Source organism: Momordica charantia (assembly GCF_013281855.1).
Source record: "Momordica charantia cultivar OHB3-1 chromosome 9 unlocalized genomic scaffold, Mcharantia_2.0 BLBB01000009.1, whole genome shotgun sequence".
Classification (NCBI taxonomy): Eukaryota; Viridiplantae; Streptophyta; class Magnoliopsida; order Cucurbitales; family Cucurbitaceae; genus Momordica; species Momordica charantia.
Window position 1 is genome coordinate 6,573,244 of NW_028275167.1, and position 19,947 is coordinate 6,593,190.

The 19,947-nt window shown below is 33.3% G+C and overlaps 2 protein-coding genes across 3 annotated transcripts; one reads left to right on the forward strand and one right to left on the reverse strand.

Annotated features, from left to right (window-relative positions):
- The first annotated feature begins 641 nt into the window (after positions 1–641).
- LOC148208889 (mitochondrial Rho GTPase 2-like) lies at positions 642–5,361 on the forward strand. Of its 2 annotated transcripts, XM_088128366.1 has the most exons (7): positions 645–911; positions 1,389–1,521; positions 1,623–1,772; positions 2,832–3,008; positions 3,112–3,364; positions 4,427–4,688; positions 5,108–5,361. In XM_088128366.1, exons 1-5 carry the CDS (start codon positions 718–720, stop codon positions 3,118–3,120), a joined length of 663 nt encoding a protein of 220 aa, XP_087984492.1. In that variant the 5' UTR covers positions 645–717; the 3' UTR covers positions 3,121–3,364; positions 4,427–4,688; positions 5,108–5,361. The 2 variants fall into 2 exon arrangements, with proteins under 2 accessions (XP_087984491.1, XP_087984492.1); XM_088128365.1 differs by having other exon boundaries at positions 642–911; positions 3,139–4,688.
- Positions 5,362–16,146: 10,785 nt separating this feature from the next.
- On the reverse strand, positions 16,147–18,004 carry LOC111018476 (protein FANTASTIC FOUR 3-like). Its single transcript, XM_022294579.2, has 2 exons — positions 17,167–18,004; positions 16,147–16,694 (listed from the first exon to the last, which is right to left on the reverse strand). Exons 1-2 carry the CDS (start codon positions 17,697–17,699, stop codon positions 16,385–16,387), a joined length of 843 nt encoding a protein of 280 aa, XP_022150271.1. The 5' UTR covers positions 17,700–18,004; the 3' UTR covers positions 16,147–16,384.
- Between the last annotated feature and the right edge of the window lie 1,943 nt (positions 18,005–19,947).

Consider the following 19,947-nt stretch of genomic DNA (forward strand, 5'->3'; position numbering starts at 1 on the left):
ACAGCTCCAGAACTGTGACACCTTGTTGGAGAACGTGTCTGTTGACTTTGCGCTTGTAGATACTCTTCAAGGTCAGATCATACTTGACAAAGGTCGGTGAGAAGGTGAAATGTGTAGTTATCGACTCGACTTCCACAAGCGAGTGGCTTATCAAAATGAAAAGATTCATTTGGTTCTTCTAATCATCATAGTGATTGATGATCTATAATGTCGACACGTGACAAGTGATAATTCACCTCCAACAAAGGTCTTATTAGATATTCTCCAATTAATTATCCTAACCTTAGACTTATAAACTTTTCGGTTCCCATTAATTAAAAATAAAAATCAAGTTTTGCCTAAAATTAAATTTGATAGATGTCAGCGTCATTGAATAAATCAATTAAATCGATTAAAACTCACAATTTCTCGCATGATTCTCCAAACAAAATCGCATCAAAAGGTAAAAATTGCTGTCATTCAAGTTTTAGTTAAAATTTACAACGTATCAAAGTTTAAATTCAATTCCACGATATTGAAAATTTAGAGTAAAAATTATCTGGCGGTAAAAATTGTTAATTTAATTTATTTTTTTTGCTTTTTAAAATTATTAGCATTAAGGAACTTAATTAGAGTGAAATTTAAAATGCCAATTATAATGCCTGCTACACACAGCTCATTTGCGAATTTTCGCGCAATAAAATTCCTCTCTCTCTCTCTCTGTTTTTCGCTGTTCCAATGACGACCGGCGTCCGCACTAGCGTTCGAATCGTGGTCGCCGGCGATCGAGGCACCGGAAAATCCAGTTTGATAGCTGCCGCCGCCACCGAATCATTCCCTGACAACGTTCCCTCCGTGCTTCCTCCGACTCATCTTCCCGCCGATTTCTACCCCGACGGCGTCCCACTCACCATCATAGATTCCTCTTCCAGGTAGGACACTGTTAGTATTCGTGTTCCTGTGATTTCTGAGTGATTCGAATGTTATATTTGATAAGGATTCGTTTGTGTTCTTCAGTTTTAGGAAGTTTTTGTGTTCATTTATTTTTCCTAAATTTTTTCATTCAATGGTTCAATGAAAAGTATTTGTGTAAATGTGATTTCTGAGTGATGCTGTCATTCGATATGGATTTGTTTATAGTTTAAGTTTTAGGAAGTGTTAGTGTTTAACGTGACTTAATTTTTTCTTTCCTTAAAATTTTCATCCAACGGTTCAATGGAAAAAGATTATTGCATCTGTGATTTCCGAGTGATTCGAATGTCGTATTTGATATGGATTATTGACGTTTTTCAGTTATAGGAAGTGCTAGTGACTAGTGTTTATCCTATTTTATTCTCCTGCACGTAGCGACTCCTCTTTTTACTGCGATTTCATTTTGTATCCATTACTTATAATCTGTCTATAATTAGCACGGATAACAAATCTAAGCTCAATGAGGAATTGAAGCGTGCGGATGCAGTGTTATTGACGTATGCATGTGATCAACCGATGACACTTAGCCGTCTGACCACATACTGGCTCAATGAACTGCGTCGGTTGGAGGTATGCGGTATAAATAGCTTATGGACTCTCCTTTAATGCTGTTTTTTCTTTGTCACCATCTAATACGTCTATCTCTTTGATTGCGGCATTGGAGTGGATAGGTGAAGGCACCGGTTATTCTGGTTGGCTGCAAGCTAGATTTGCGAGACGAACATCGGCCAATGAGCATGGAGGATATCGTTGCACCGATTATGAAACAGTTCAGGGAGATTGAAACTTGCATAGAGTGCTCTGCAGCTACGCTACTTCAGGTATTTGATATGCCTTTCTTTTGTATAGTTTACTTGTTCATTATGCTTCGACCTTTCTTCTTTTGTTTACTTGACTCATTTAGTGTTTAGTTGAGAAGTGAGCTTCAGTAACTTACACACTCTTCAGTAACTTACACACTCATCTGTAGTTTTTATTGTAGTTATTAGATTTAACCACCATGAATTCTTTTGTAGCAGTAAGTTGCACCTTAATGCTATCGCTGTGTAGTGAAGTTGATGGAATGTGTTCTTCTATTATTCCATTTATAGCTGGAACACAATTTGATATACTGGTCATGTCACATGTCCAACTTTATGGAATATAGTTCAAATATAAAAAATTCAAAGAATTTTTTTAATGAAAGAAAAGCAAAGGATCTTACCAATCACACTTCTCATGGTTTCCAGTGTTATCCTTATCTACTTTATCACGAGTTAAAACGATTGAAGAGTTTTGAGTTGAGTTATCAATAAAAGATTTGTGTCTGGTTGAGATAATGGATGGGTAGTGTACTTGCAGTCCATTTGTTTGAGTCATCAATAAGGTTGGTATCATGGTACGAATGAGAAGGTTTTGGTTGGGAAATTTAATGTTTCTCTTTGCCTTTAGAGCACTTTTCGGTTTAGAAAGCTTTCATTTGACAGTTTCTTTCAATAAGAGTGCTCTTGCATATTGAAGTTGGGCATTTTCTATGATTTTTTTCTATTTTCATCAAAGGTTTCTAGATCTTATTTTCTTCCAGGCAATAGCCTGTTGCAGCTTGGTGGGAGTGGTTTTGGTTGCTTTGGCTCGTTGGCTCGTCCAGATCTTCTTAGGCTCCTTCAACGTTTTCTTTTTAGCTCGTCACTTTATTTGGTTGTTTGGTTTTCTTTTTAATTACCATTGGGAGTTGTATCCTTCAATATTTTTCTATCGATGAAAAGTTTGTTTCTTTTTTATTTTTATTTTAAATGTCATAGTGCCACTTAACTTTCTCTGTCAATTAAAAGCCATACTGTGCATCTCAGGTTTGATCCTGGTGAATTTGAATCTTAAAACTCTAAACTAATTGTCCACAGGTGCCTGAAGTTTTTTATTATGCTCAAAGGGCAGTGCTTCATCCAACAGCACCATTGTTTGATCTAGAAAGACAGAGCTTGAAACCTCGATGTAAAAATGCTTTGAGAAGGATATTTACTCTTTGTGATCGTGACATGGATGGTGCCCTCAGTGATTCAGAGCTGAATGAATTTCAGGTCACATTCTCTTCTCTCTCTCCCTCCCCCCAGAGGAAAAAGTCCGATACTTTGCACTTTCTCCCTCTTCCTTTGAGCCTAACATCTTTCGACTATTAAACAGGTTAAGTGATTCAATGCTCCATTGCAGTCTGCTGAAATAGTGGGCGTCAAAAGAATTGTTCGAGAGAATTTACCAAGTGGAGTCAATGACCTTGCTCTTACGCTTACTAGGTTCCTATTTCTTCATGCTTTATTCATAGAAAAAGGCCGCCTTGAGACTACTTGGGCAGTGTTAAGGAAATTTGGATATGATGATGATTTAAATTTGAGTGGAGATTATCTTCCAGTTCCATCTAAGCAAAGCTCCTTATCAGGTAGTTTCCATTTTCTTCGACCCATCACCCTTTTTAAAGATGAAAATTGGTTTATTATTCTAGATGAAAGGCCAAATCTCCAGCACTTGGTGGCGGATGGATTCATTTGCATACCATTTGATTGACCATGTTCGTCTTCTTAATAAGTTCAAGCCCACTATCACTATCTTTATGCTACTATGGTTTCTTTCTAGTACCGGTTGCATGCCAAGGAAGTGTTTTTTTGGTAACTTGCTTTTGGTTTGGTCTCTCCTCCTCCATCTTTTATAATTTTATGAATCAATTTGGTTTATTCTCCCATAAAAAATAAAAAAAACTCTGATCCTTACTAAATTTCTTTTTATGTTCTCCAAAAGTCTTGTTGCGTTCCAACTGAATGCTCTGAAGAGCGGCCAATACATGAAACCACAGAGTTGGCTACATCTCAACAAAGGGATTTTTAGATGTAAATTTCTTGGGGAGTGGGGAGGTGTGGGTTGTAATACATCTTTGGGGTCCCTCTCCTTAGAATTTATAGATTTTCATTTTTTCTTTTTGACAATTTATGGTAATGTGGGGTAGTTGTATCTTGATCCTTTGGCTGTAGGCCTCCCAGTTGTGCCTTTTGGGTGGGTCTTTTAGAGGCGAACTTTTCCATTTTCCTTTTTGAGAGGTTGTTTCTCTCCTCAAGCAGCCCCATTTCTGCCTTTATGTCTCTTAATAAAGCCTCTAGTTGGAGTGCCGTATGTGAGGATTTTTGTAATTACTCTACGTTCATCACTAACATGGACTGGGGTTGCTTCTTGTTTGCCTTTTTGCTTTTATCTCTAAGTTCTGCTCAATATTTTCAACGAAGTGGTAGTTTCTTTTTAAAAAGTGTTGTTTTCAATTAAAACAAACAAATAAATGAACAACGACTAATGTTAAGTAGGTTATAATTAGAAAAACAGGATCCATCAATAGGATTGCTTTTCACGTTTGAATTTTCCAGTTGTATCTACCGTGAATAATGATTTTTTCCTCCGCTACAATCTATTCAACAGATGTTTGTGTATTAAAATACTTACTGGATGTTATTGTTAGAGCATGGAGCTGTCAAATGAAGCTTTGGATTTCTTGCGTAGTGTATTCCAATTGCTTGACACAGATAACGTGAGTATTCGCCTACCCTGAGATATTCTTGCATCATGAATTTGTTTCTACTGTAGTGGTATATGATAGTTAAGGCTGTTTAACAGTGTTAACCTACTTTATCTGAATCTCAAAATGCATTTGCTTGGGATTTCTATGATGGAGCTCTGCGTCCAATAGAGCTTGAGGAACTATTCAGTACTGCTCCAGAAAGGTAAAATTTGTTACTTTAGAAACCTTTTCTTATGTTACATATCATCCATTTCAACGTTACGCATTCTATTAATAGTCTATTAAGTAATTGACATGTCCTCCATTCAACTTCAATTTTGTGCAGACAGATTCAACATGGTCAGACTCATAGTATGCGATTGAATCATAATTTTAAATTAAAAAAAATTCGTTCTATCTTGGAATTAAACAGCTCTATATATTTTTTTTAACGTTATCACAACTATAGTCAAACTAATTAATTATTATTGATTCGACTTTGTTGCTTATGAATCTTCTGGGTATAATTCCATTTAAAAAAGTTATTTCACTAATTTGTGTAGATATTAGTAATATTTAACTGCTCATACTAATATTTTCACATTCCAATTTTTTTACGTTTGCTTTGCTTGTTTAAATCAGTCCTTGGGATGAGCCTCCTTACAAGGATTCTGCAGAGAGAACTGCTCTTGGGAATTTAACTCTCGATGGGTTTCTATCGCAGGTATGTTACTGGAAGCTATTTTTGCTACATTAACCGTTCCTATATGTTATGTGAATATGAGTTCTGTCGGTATGTAAACGCTGGTAAGAGTGTTGCAACTTTGGAAACCTGGAGGTATGTTTGTAAGTTTGATGCAAACTATAATGTTAAGGTTGGATTTTTTTTCTTTCCATTTTCTCTCTAAATTTTGAGGAATGCTTTAATATTGTCCTGGATAATATGGTATGCTATAGGTTACCAATTACCATCAAAGTTATTAGGGGAATACATATGCAAGTATGAATATATGAATCATTGAAGATTGTATTGTTTCGACGTTGCCTCTTTGGAAATTTAAGTTCCTATCCTCCCCACAATGTTCCTTACACAAGTTCCATGTCATTCTCATCGTCAATTCCATGCTTCTAAACGTTTTTCAACCGTGGCCAAACTGGTAAACATCCCCATTCAAATTTTGGATTAAATGGAACTAGGTTTAATTGAATTCAAGCTTTTCCTGTCTTTAAGTAATTGATGTGTTATATTCTACGGTCTTTTTGGGTTGTGATAATTTCGGTTAGAAATATGATAGATTATTGGTTACCATCAAAGTGATTACAGGAGAAATGATATATATAATGTAATATAATATATATTATGTGATAAATATATATATATATAGAGAGAGAGAGAGAGGGTTGTTATCATTTGGGTTAGAAATGTTGGATCATGCCATTCTTACACTGTAACCTAAAAAGTTTTATTTTTGTTTTCAAAATTGGGGTAAAATTCAAATATGTTTTTAAAGAAAGTGAGTAAAAAATTACGAGGAATAAGGCATAATTTTATTTAAAAACGTAAAGAAAAAAGAAATGATTATTAAATGGGCTTTATTATTATTACAATCGAGCCCTCTAGATTCTCCACTTTGCTCTGATAAAAAGTAATGAAATCTGAAAATTTTTCAACTCTAAGATCTGCAATACCTTTTGAATCCAGAAAACAGACTGCAAAATCTAGCAAAAGCACGCACAGCATGCACTTGCTTTTGCTTCTGTGTCTGAGTGTCCTTTTCTGACCCAATCATCCATGCTAATTAATTATCTTACACAGAGTTAAAAACAAAATGAAGATGAAAATTTGAACGAATAGCTTTATTTTTTAAAAATATTTATATAAGTTTTCTGGTGATTATTATCGTTACAACTATTGGTGATCGGTAACAAGTAAATGTGACAAGTTATTCTTGGATATGATAATGTGTTTTACGATGGGATTGTTGATTTTAATGAAGTAAGAGTTAGTTGATAGGTTTGTGTTTTTTTTAGTACAACAAATATGGAGTAAGTGTTGTTATTGGAGGAGTTATTGTCTATCATTGGACTTTGTGGCAGATGATGCAGTCGTTCAAATATACTTAACCGAGACTTATAATACAAGTGAGCGAACAAAACACAAAACTTGGCTTGCATGAGATGTGTAAAGCCCCAAATCCAAGGCATTGAAAATGGCGCAATGATTGGTGTTTTGGATTGTTGTGTTGCAAATGAAACCCACTTGCCAAATGCCATAAAAAAAGAATTCCAAATTGTTGGATTCTGCTTGTGGGGAATCTATCTTGGCCTCCACACTCAAAACACTCGCACCAAAGATCTCCTAACAATTCATCCATCTCCATCATCTCTCTCTCAGAGTAGTTCTGAAATATTTGAGACAGTAAAATGGCCATTTCTGTGTTGCTTTTTAGATGGATTTGCGCATCTAAATGCCTTCCAAACAGTTCGATTGCACGGCCCAACATGCATCTTCTTACGCATCACAGAAATAAAAGCTTTCAAGTAACAAACAAACATAGCTATGCTATACCTATAGGCCTTTTGTCAACCACAACACCAGAACCCTATTACTTCCAATCTCGATGTAGGTGCTCCACTACCGACTTTAGCTTTTTCTTTGGTGACTCTCAACGAGATTGGTCGACCTAAGAGGGAGATGCGGATGAGTATTGTCACGACAACTCAATTTGTCCGACAAACTACCGCTTTCGGAATCGAACCAATGAGCACTGCATTACAAATGCAATGCTCTAATCTCTGAGCTAAGCGGGCTCACATATAATAAAAATATTACTAAATTATTGGGATCTTAGCTATTCTTAATTTATATGAATATAGAATTTAATTTCAAATATTTAAATATTGAATATTGGAGGTCAAAGACAGAGACAAGATGTAATTTGTTCCTAATATGCTTCTCTTTCTTAACAAGATTTATAAATATACATGAGCTACTTCTATCATAGTCAATTAATTTTGAGATGAAATCTTATGAGCATTCAAGCTAGATTGGTGAGTCCAAAAGAGTCACCATTGAAGGAGACATGTAAAGATGTTGCACTGAAAATATCAAAGAACTTAACAAAGTTTATAAATACATAGGGTGTTCATCTCATTGTTAATTGGTTTTGAGATAAAACCTATGAATAGTAAGATCCCTTTGATTGGTTAAGATCCATATACATATTTTTCTTTCAAATATTGTACAAAATTAAGACATTTATAGTGAGTTTAGGATGACTTTTGAGAATAGTATTTTTTAGTGTCTTGAGATAAGTGATTCTATGAAAATTTCGAAAAGTATTTTTGAGTTAGATACATGTTCTTTTCATTTATCCAAAAGTCATGTCAAACTTACGCTACTGATCAAACATGTTCTTCTTCTTCTTCAATTAACATATTTATGTTTTGGAATAAATTGGAAAAGAAACAGGAAACAAGAAACTTAGGGCCTGTTTGGTAACGTTTCTGTTTCTTTATTTTTAATGAAGAAAAAAATATAGTATGGTTCCAACCTCTAAGAATTCAAGTATGATAAAACAATCTTTTTATTTATGTTTTGGAACAAATTGAAAATGAGAACCAAAAAAGAGAAACAACTAATTTTGGTTGTTTCCAAAATTTCTATACAATTGTGAGAATGTTCCCAAAAAAAGAGAAACAACAAACAAAGTTTTGTTAGTTGAAAAATACTTAGATTTCTTAAGAAAATTGGAAACGAGAAACAAGAAACGAGAATGTTACCAAACAAGTATTTACTTTTGTTGTTTCCACGGGAATGTGTTCATTTTATTGTTTCCAAAATCTCTATAAAATTTCGGGAAAGTTTCCAAATATTTAAGTTTCTTAATAAATTTGAAAATAAGAAACAAGAAACGAGAATGTTACCATACAAGTATTTACTTTTATTGTTTCCAAAATTTATGTACAACTTTGAGAACGAGAAACGACACATTTACCAAACAGGCTTTTATGTTCCTTGAGAAATAAGAAACAGAAATATTATTATCAAACCATCTTTAGTTGCCTCTCTAATCATTCTAATTGACACTTCCTTCCATTTTCTTATTTTCTCGTGAATAGAGTAAGATACAAAATTAGTTAGTTTGTTGTACTAAAAGAAAACTTATTTATCGGCACTTAATTTTAATATCTCGATGATAACTAAAACATAATTTAGTGGTTAAGTCAACCTAATCTATACACTATATCTTAGTGGGAGGGTTCAAATTCCTACCTCCACATTGTTGAACCAAAAAAGCATAAATTCGATCATTTGGTACACGTGCTTTTTGGTGAAGTTGTTAGCCAATCTGTGTGTGTATATATATAGATACATACATACATATCACAGACATGCATATCCGTTCTTCATCGCTTTAAGTACTTTTTATTTTAGGTAGCTATTTGCAATATAACATGGAAAGATCTTTTTATCTATATCGAATCCAAACAAAATGAGATTCTTAATTATGGGATCAAGAATTTTTTTTTCTTTTTGACATGTATCTTTTTTCTTATTGTTTCCCTTATTTCCTTCCTATAGTCTACTACCATTAAAAGTTGAAATGAAAAAAGTTTAGCGTATGTGGTTTTAGGAACATTCGATATTCGTATCATGGCTTTTCACCAATTTTGTGGGAACAATAATTCGATGCGATTGGTCAACACTTATATCTTGCTAATCACTATTAAAGTTTTGACATGTACGATGGAGAAATGCAGAAAAAGAGAAATTTTCTAGTCTTTTATAAATGGAAATGATTTTTAATGGTAGTCAGAAGCAAGATATGGAACATACTAGTTATTAGTAACCTTCCATGTCAGACCACTAATTGTTGTCCGAATGTCAGCCGTCAGATCTGCATATCCCCAAATCTTGGTAATTTTGTCTGATAGGTGGGGAACATGGACGACTACGATTTATCTTCCACTTAGCCGATATAAAATTACCCTTGTTCATTTGGTAATTTTATTCAACCAAGCTATATTTTCTAGTCTATTTCCATTTACAATATAACCTTATTTTCTTTTTCCAAACTAATTAATTATTCGTAATAGTATTGATGAGACCCTCCTTTATAGATATTGCTATTAGTATCACGTGAAAATGAGAGTTTTTTGATATCGATTATGACAGTTATCCAATCTTACAATATTTAATGTTGAGAAATATATATAAATTAATTCTTAAAGTAGGTGTTTATCATAGGGTTTGAATCCGTTATCTTTCAATTTAACCTACCCTTTAGACCAAAGAGTCACCCATAACCGTTACTTAATGTCACTCAATTCTCAATCAACGCCTACAATTTTCATACTGAAAATTTGGATTCTCTGATTATATATAATATATATTTTTTTCTTTTGTAATTCGTGTGATTTTAAAATAAAAAGAGAAAGTATCCATAAAAGAAAAAAAAACCGCACGAATAAGAAGATGTGATGAAAAGCTGATAATGGCAAGAAGACAAGAACTCGGATTCTGAAAAAAAAATAAAAACAAAGCAGAGTTTGAATATTAAGGCCCGTTTGATAACGATTTTGTTTTTAATTTTATGTTTTAAAAAATTAGGCTTATTTTACACAATTTCTTTAATATATTTTTTACCTTTATTCAGAATACATTTGAATTCTTAGCCAAATTTAAAAACTAATACAAATTTCTAGAAATTACTTCTTTTAAATTTTAAAATTTGGCTTAAACTTTATAAACATCTTTGAAAATATTGATAACAAAATAAAGGAATATATAGATGGAAGTAGTGGTAGTAAGTTTTTAATTAAAATAAAAAATAAAAAATAAAAAATAAAATACTTATCAAACAAGATCTAAGTAATTGAAACCAGCCTTTTATCTTTGATTATCTGAACCTTTGCATCATTGCAATGAAAAAATTTAATCGTACTCTTAACATATTTTCTTTTCCAGTTGATGTAGAACTCGAGTCGCTCTCTTACGTAGTGACATTTTAAAATGGATTCATATTTGTGTGAGAAAAACAAAAATGAGTGAAAAGTAGAGAGAAACTTGGATTAGGTCGATGACATGGATCCCCACAAAACGGTACACATAAGATGTGGAGAACATTAAAGCTTCACCACGTAGGACAATACTATGACACAAAACACACCACATAAAACTTCAAAGGTCTCTCTCTTTGCTTCCCTCCCCCCGTCAGCTAATCTCTTTACTATTTTCTCTCTCACTCTCAAGAAATTACTCGAGGAAAAAGCTAAAATAGTGTAAAGCTAAAATAGTGTGACTGACAATTTTACACCGTTGGATATTGTCAGAGGTAAAATTGACACTGACACGTGTACTCATTTACTCGGTTCGGGATAAACAGAGGTGGAAATCCCCAACAATCGACCTGAGGGCCCGACAGTCATAACCATCGGCTGGTTGGAGTGGTTCCAACGACCTTGTCCCTCCACCTACCTATAAAAAGAACACTCCACCTCATAATGCAGGTACGCAATTCTGCTCCGAAAATGACTTACTACAGCTTGTGTTCACTGTAACTTGAGCGTCACATTGTTTGTTCTTTTTGCATGTCCCTCTTGTCTTGAGGTCACACCTCGGTAGCTCGCCCCCGATTGACACATGGCCGATTTGTGGTAACTCGGCGAAACCCTGCATCAATAGATATAAGAGACAAAGATGAATTGAAAACTGTATTTCAAATCTATATTGAACGACTACCAATGGTAGATAGATTTCGAACCTATATCTAATAATACTCGTCTCTCTCCTACCCATGGATTCCTTTGTATTTGTGGTGTAGGCTTTTCAAGTATAATACAAATTGTAAATAAGACAAGGACAACTTGGCCATTAGAATCACAGAGATTGAGAATAAAATTGAAAGCATTGGCTTTGATTTATATATTGTGCATGTGGTGGGATTTTGCTATTAGTTTGATGGGAAGGGGTAAGGGAAGCCATGAGATCTCATGTGTGTAGAAACTCAACAAAAGTTGGCTTTCTGCCTCCATTTTTAATTCTTATCTTCTCACGTTTTTGTTTTATTTCTCGGGCGGACTCGTCTGATATCGACTTGCCATGTTATGTCAAAGCAGTCAATATTTTTGATTCATTGTATACGCTCCACATAATAATTTAACTATTTACGTTAAGAACAACCTAGAATCATTATACAAATCTAGAATAAACGTAGTCGAAACTTCTAATTAATATTGTTTGAGATGTATATAGACACAATCGTAATAGTTCAACAAATTACAGGAACTACCCCTTTTTTTCTTCTGATTCGAGAGGAATTATGGTCGAGTTCTTATGCTTTTCATGTCTACAAATCAAATTATTATATATATTTTCTTCTAAAACTTTTTAAACCAAAAATTTAGTTTATAGGAAAACTAACCTCTTTAGTTGTCATGATTTGACTAAGATTTTAAATATATATTATACAAACATTAAGATTTTTTTTTCTTATAAAAAATAAATAAGAACGAAGGTTTTGGATAATACACAAAGGACATATCTATAGAATTATAAACCAATAATGAGATGAGTATGGAAAATGTAGGTCAAAATCCAAAGAATATATATGAAAATGATAATCCAATTGCAATTAAAAAATTTTGTCCAAGTGTTGCCAATGGTCAAAACCATTTAAGAGGTGTCCCAAACTATTGCCACACAAACTAAAGGCCATATTGTAAAGCTAAAAGCTTTGGCCAAATAATCCAAAGGGGAATCTTGTACTATATAAGAATCACAACTTTCCAAAAAGAGTGGCTTCAATAATAATATACACCTTTCCTTAACCTAAATCAATCTATAAATGTGTAGAAAACGAGTTATTAAAACACAAAGTATATAGACATTTTTTAATGGGTAATTTTGTCTCTAATATTTGTGACGTTGTTTAATTTTGTTCTCCTAGTTTTTTAGAAGTTTCAATTTCATCCTTTTTTGTACGGAATGTTTTGCAATCAAGAAAAGAGAAAAGTTAGAGAAAAACTAACTAAAGAGAATTTGTGAGGAGATATAGAGATAATTAGTAAGAAAAGGTATATATATAGAGAGAGAGAAAGCATGTTTGTGAAGAAAGATTAATATAATAAAAGAGAAATGGTATATAAAGAGAGACTAGTTAGAGGGTGTGTATAAAAAGAGATCTGAGAAAAAATAAGCTAGTAAAAGAAAAGAGGTAGACAAATAAGTTAGTGAGAAAATTAGTTAGACAGACAAGGGTTTATTAGCTTTGGATAATAGTTAAAAAATGGAAATTCATCTATGAGAGAGCATGATTGATCTATGAGGGAGTATGGCCGAACTATAATGGAAGGAGGTGTGCGGGTGTGCGAAGGAAGGCACTGGGCAGAAAGAGCAGACACTTCGACGCTAAAGTCAATCTCAATATTCGAGGTATATATATTGCTCTCAAGATGAGCTAATCAGAATTGTATATACCTGCATAAGGAGTGAATCCTCATATTATAGTCGCTTAGAAGCGAGTCCTACTTAGTCAGCCACTTAGCATGATGCATAAATCACGGAGTGAATTCAACGATAGTGGCGAGTTGAGAGTTGAATAGCAGTTAAAGAGCTGTTACACGTGGTGATATGGTATAGCTCGGATCAGATCAAAAGATATGACCGAGCCATATCTTTGGCGGAGCTATAAACTAATACTGAGTATTAATTACTCTTAAGAAAATGGGTTGGTTAACCGATCTCTCTTCTTATTGGTCCACGTGCCACATCATTTTTCATCATCTAATACATCGTCTTTTCATTTGAGGACCAAACAAATACATGTGCATGTTTAATATTCTGAAGTTCAACCTGACATCCTCAAACTTAATCAAGCTCATATGTCTAAGTTTATGAAGAAACAAGCACCTAGAGAATGTATGGAAAGTTTTTACTCTACATGCCTTAACTCTAAAGAAACAACCACTAAGGAAATGCACTAGAGATCTTAAACATATAAAATGGTAATGAAGCCAGAAGCAAGGATTTAATCATGATTTATTCTTCAATCATTGTCTCTCAAAAGTGAAAGGAGAAATACTAATTCTCATCGGCTTTTTGCTCAAGATCTTATATTTACATCCACCCGTAATTTCAAGAAACGCTTCCAAATAGTCTTTAATTAGTTTCTCTCATTTCCAAAAAGAAAGACGACTTTGCAACTCCACCAAACAATGACCCCTTGCATATGTATGGGTATGGAGATAGTGTGCATATTCTCAAGTATAGGGGTATAAAGACCAAAGGGCCACCGACTCCTGGGTAAAAAAAAAAAAAAAAAAAGAGCAACCTTATTATTCTCTCAATATACCTAGAATTATAGTTATTCAATTTCATAACAAATTTTGCCTCCAAAGTGTAGTCACGTTAACAAGAGCATGAGACCGGCCTCGTGGTATCACCTGCCATGAGGTCTTGTATTCACCCCACTATAGGGATAAAAAGTTAATTAACTATATCGATGGCAGGTCATAAAAAAAAATTCATTACATATTCACACTTTAATTCAAAACCTAAACTACATATAATTCACTTGTACATAGTACATTGCCAAACAAGAACTTTATGTGACATTTAAATATTTTTGCTTAATGGGGTGAGGATTTGGTGAGATAAAATGGGTCCTTTCTCACACAAAAAAGAAACATATATATAGATATGAAATGAAGTTAATTCTTGAAGCACATGATGTGAGGGACACAATGATGCAACATATATATGCTTTAGTTGACATCTTCTTCCCCTTTCCCTATCCAAGAAACCACTCCCCAAAAAAGTTGTACCCTTCACTCTATGGGCACCTCCATGATTGGACAACCCTCTCTTCCCACATCCTATGCCCTTCCAAAAAATGTTACCCACCCTAACCAACCACATTATTCTTTCCCAATCTTTCCCATGGAAAGGGAAAAAAAAAACTCTAATCCTATGTCAATTTGATCTCATTATGAACTCACTCGAACACGTTTCGTTTGAAGTTTGTTGCATGGCCCGATCCCTTATTTTAACCCCTATAAATTTTTCCCATGGAAAGGAAAAAAAAAACTCTAATCCTATGTCAAATTTGATCTCATTATGGACTCACTCGAACACGTTTCGTTTGAAGTTTGTTGCATGGCTCGATCCCTTATTTTAACCCCTATATGTAAGTGTGGTTTATGCTCTAATGGCCTGTGTTAAGATTATGAGTTGATATTTTGAGCAAGTGGCAAATCTAAAGGGTTGCACATTCAAGGGTCGTCAACCCTTTATTAAAAAAAATCTCTTCATTTTGAGTGAATTATATTGTAGTGGATTCCTATAACTGGGGCTCATTGCCTAGGCTGACGAACATAGAGAATTAATTTACTGTTTTCTTTATTACTTTTTTCAAAAGTGATGACGTAATCTAGTATTTGTTTCATGAATTCATTGCTTCAGTTTGAGTCGAGATACATCAACAAAAACAAACTTTTAACTCGGTCTAAATTTTTGTTTCGCAAAGATTACTTAGCCTTTTTAGAAAAGTCCCTTCTCTGTTCCGAGTTGAGACGATCAACCTCGTATGGAAAACAACGGAGTTTTTCAATTCGATTTTGATGGTGAAGAGAGAATGTGGATCCTATTAGGTGATATCATGTAAGGACTTAGAAACCCTAAAGCACATAGATGATGATAGGGGAGATCAGAGATCACTCAGTCCCAATTTGGTCTCTCTCAATAGGGTCCTACACCCATATGAAATTTAGCAGGGCATGCACTCTCTATGTCCTCTCTCTTTAGTCCTTTTAGTTCCTCACAACTTGGCCCTTCCACTTCACTTTATTTCCTTCAACATTCCAATCAAGGATCCAATATTGTGAACCTTTTTCAAAATTTTTAGTTTATAGAGAGTTTTAGGACAAGGGCAACATGCCACCATTTGACATATAGTTCATGTGTTTAAGGTAATTTTCTTGGTATGAAACTGTCATCTTTGTCGTTGTCTCTCAATCAACTAACTAAGTCGACTAATTCAAAGATCCTAATTTTCATGAGACAACACCCTCAACATAAGTGTATGTAAGTTAAAGTAAGATTGATCTTAATCCTTTTCTTTATCGAGGCTCTTGTATCTATAAATATTATATAATCATAGTTACTGATTTAAATACGTTTCTAGCTAAATTACAAGTTTATTTCCTTAATTTTTAGTGTTGTGTCTAATAAGGTTCCACACTCAGTCTTGTGTCTGGTATATAAATATAATGAATTCTATAATCAATGTTGAATAAAGACACATAAAATTGAAAATTCAGATATTTGTTAGATATAAATATGAAGTTTAAAGGACCTATCGGGCACTTTTATATTCCAAGACTTATTTATTTTTATGACGAAGTAAATTACAAATGGGAGACACATTATAAATCAATTCGTCTTTATTAATTGAGTTATCTTTGTCAACATATATGGTTAAGCCACAAAATATTTCAAACTCTTTGAAAAATTTCCATCTATATAGTTTAAATAAACGCACGATTATAATCATATATAATCTAAATAAAAAAAACGAAAGTCGTAATGATTACAATGATAATCTTAATCTTTTCTATGCTAGTATAAGTATAATTCAACAGTAAATAATAATAATTTCTTGTAAGATCAGAGGTTCAAATCTCCACACCCCCTATTTTTGGAAGCAATTTTTCAAATTGATTTCATAACTTCCAAATAGTAGTACAATGGCAACAACCTTTTTTAAAAGTTGTTTGAGAGAAAGAGTAACTATAATAACTACCATTAACATATTGCAAAATCAAACGTACAAGTCATAGAAATCCCAAAAGAGAGAAGAAAAAGTAGTAATAAAATATCATAGCCAATATGATAGAGAAGATAGAGACAGAAAAGCTTCAAGTGGACACCAAAAATGGCTTCCAATTGAGCAACCCCTTCCTCCCTCCCTCTCCTTCCTTGCACTTGCACCTCCTACCCATCCCAAGCTTCCCTATATTATTCTCCTCCTTCCCTTCCTCCTCTTCCTCGACGATACAATGATCGTTCGCCAATCGTAGCCTCAACCTCCCGTCACCTCGCTCCACCAACAAACATGGCTTCACCGATGGCAACGACTCTGCTTTCAGCACCAGCCGTCCTTCTTCCCTGTAAGGCTTCACCTTCACACCCATTGGCCCACTCATTGATGACAGCAGCGGAGGATAGCTGCTCGTTAAGAATATGAATACATGATTAAACGAACATAATCACATAGATATGAGAATAGAAAGTGCACATTTCTTGATCTCTTATTAACGTTGATTGTCAATTGTTGGGTTTTTTGTGTTGTTTTATAAGCTCACACCCCTCAGGAGAGTTTGAAAAAAGTAAATAAATAAAGAAATATGTCGTAATCTATCTATTTATATTTCGTTTGATAATGATTTCTTTTTAATTTTCAATTTTAAAAAATTGTGCTTGGTTTCTCACCATTTCTATCTTTGAATTCTTAACCCCATCTTAAAAACAAAAATAAGATTTTGAAAACTATTTTGATCTAATTTTTTTAAGCCATAACAAAATAAATGAATACATAAATAAGAGTAGGTATAAGTTTAATTTTAGAAATAAAAAAATAAAAAATAAAATAGTTATCAAACGTGTTTAAATTAAAGTTATGAATTTAGCGGCGGTTTACTTCGGCCTGGCAAGTTTCTTTGTCGCTCTCAATTTCGAATGTCTCGAAAACCGAGGCTGCGGCGTTTCGTCGGAAGCCATTGGAGATACCTCTGTTTCGTCCAACAGAAGCAGAGACATTCTCTCGTCGCCGCTGGTCTCGCTGCCGTCGCTGCCGGTCTCGCTCCCCAAGCTCTCGGTGCACATTTCAAGGCTCCTCCGGCTGAGCGTCGTCGGAGAATTCTGCTTAGTCGGAGGGTCAACATACACACCGGACAGAGCTTGGAGACAGCTCCACCCACCACCACCATTTCCGCCGCCCTCCGCGGCGGTCATGTCGGCCGCCGGAGCAGAGCTGGCGGCGCTATTTTCCCCCATTTCGAGATGGGTTTCAATTTGTGCATCACAATGAGCGGCAGAGAGCTCAGAATCTTCATCCTCCGCCGCCGCCGCCGCCGGCCGGGAAGAATTGGATTTTGAGGGAGTCAATTTGAGCCTTAGAACATGTGGTTCCGTCAGACATGATTGCAACCCTTGATAGATACTCGACGACATTTCGATTTGGTGTATCCAAAACAAGAGGGAAAAACAGAGCAAAAGAAAAAAAAAACAGAGAGAGAGAGAGGAAAAAAGTGAGATTTGGGTTTGAACAATTGGGTAAAAAGATTGAAACTTTGAAGTTTATATGAGCTGAGAACAGAAAAAAAGAGATGGGATTTTGTTGAAATTGAAGATATGTGGCTTGTGGAGGATGGGAGGGGAATAGAAGGGAGGTTGAAGATGAAGAAAGAAGTGGGTGAGTAGAGAATTTATAGGTGAAAATGTGAAGTGGGATTGTGAAGAGATGAAAGAGTTAATTGGAAGTTTTTTACTCTCTCTCTCTCTCTCCTACATGTTCAAAAAAGGAACAACAAACAAGGGAAAAGGTAAGAGAGATAAAATATAGGCAACATCATGAATTTGTTGCATGGTGGTAATGAGGACATGGGCAAGTGGGCGTAGGGATCTTTATTTCTGGGATTGGGTTGGATTGAAGTTGTTTTTCTAATCAAATTTGATTTGTGTAATCCGTTTGGTTGACCATATATGTATTTTGCAGGTTTGATTTTTAAAATTGATTTTGGATGATGTGATCCGAAGAGTAGAAATTTAGTATTTTCGAGTTTTGAATTTGAGAGTCTAAAATGCATCATTATATTAAAAAACATGAAAAGTTTTGATAAATATATTATTTCATATTATAAAATCATTTCGTTTTTGTTAAAATTAAAACAGGTAAAAAATAATATATGAAAAATTATATAATATTGTAAAATAATAATTATACAAAATTTATAACAAAATTATTAATAATTTAATTATATTATTTAGTTTGAATTAAATATTTAATCGGTAACTTTTACAAATTTATTATTAAACACCCAATGAACAATTTTTTAAATTATATTCAATTTCCAAATCTACTATCTAACACATATCTGAAAATATTGAAAATAAAGAATACAACTCTATTTTTCATTGAATCTTTAGTTTTAAGTTTTTGTGTTCAAATCACCAACCAAGCACACACTCTGTTACTCGTTCAAAATATTGTATAACAAACAAGGATAAAGGTTAATAGCTTAAACATTTATTTTGTTTATTCACATATTTTCTACGTTTCTAACATTGAATAAAAATTTGTAAGTTTAATGTTTATTTATAGGGTGAAAATTATACTCCAAAGACTTAAAAAAAATTGTTGGAGAATAAATAATCATTAAATAAAATTAGAATAAATATATCCCTATACAATTTTATGGTAAATAAAAAAAGTTTCGAAATTAATAATAAAGTTCAGATTGATCCGATTCAATCTAAATTAAGTTTAGGTAAATCTTTGCGAACTTGAACTTAGTTTAGCAGATTAAGGTACCTCGCTCCGACTAGAAAGTCGTAAGTTCGAATCTCCATCTCCACATATTGTATTAAAAAATCAAATTCATAAAATTTTCAATTATTTGAATCAAAACTCAATCTAAATTAATTTATATTTCAACTAAAACTGTATAAATTGGATTGAGTTGATCAGATTTTTCGATTCATATGGTGGTAATGAGCACATAAGCAAATGGATGGATTTGAAGTTCAACTTTTCTCTTATGACGAGGTGAAAAAGTTATAACCTTTAACAAAGAGTAGCTATCTTAATCTAACTCTCTATTTAGTTTTCTAATGAGATTTAAATTAATACGTTGAATTATAAATCTAATTGCAATTACTTTTTGAGGTGTTTGGTTCACTGTTTTGTCTGTATTTGATTGATGCAAGAAATAGATTTATTAAATCTAGATTTGTTAACTTTGTGTTTGGTTTTGGTTAAGTCTTTGTTTTGTATTTTGTTAAACTAATTTTATTAAACTTGTTTTCGGTTGGTTAAGTTTTAATTTTCTTTAAAAAAATATAATTTATAAACTAAATATTTAATTAAAATAATTTTAAATTACGTTTAAATTATTTCACAAAAGTCAATTTTCTTATGAAATTATGAAATATTGTTTCAAGATATATAAAATATTTTAAATATATTTGTCCATCAAATTTTTTTTCCAATGATTAATTTCTAAAATAAATATTCAATTATCTAAGAAAATACTTTTAAAACATTTATCAATTTAAACAAGAGTATACAAATTCATTCGACATAAATTTTACCATAACAATTTATTTAATTTTTCAGTATTTACTATCTTAAGTAAATTTGATTACTTAATTATTCTAAAAAAATTATTACTTAATTATCATTGACAAAGTTTTAAAATAA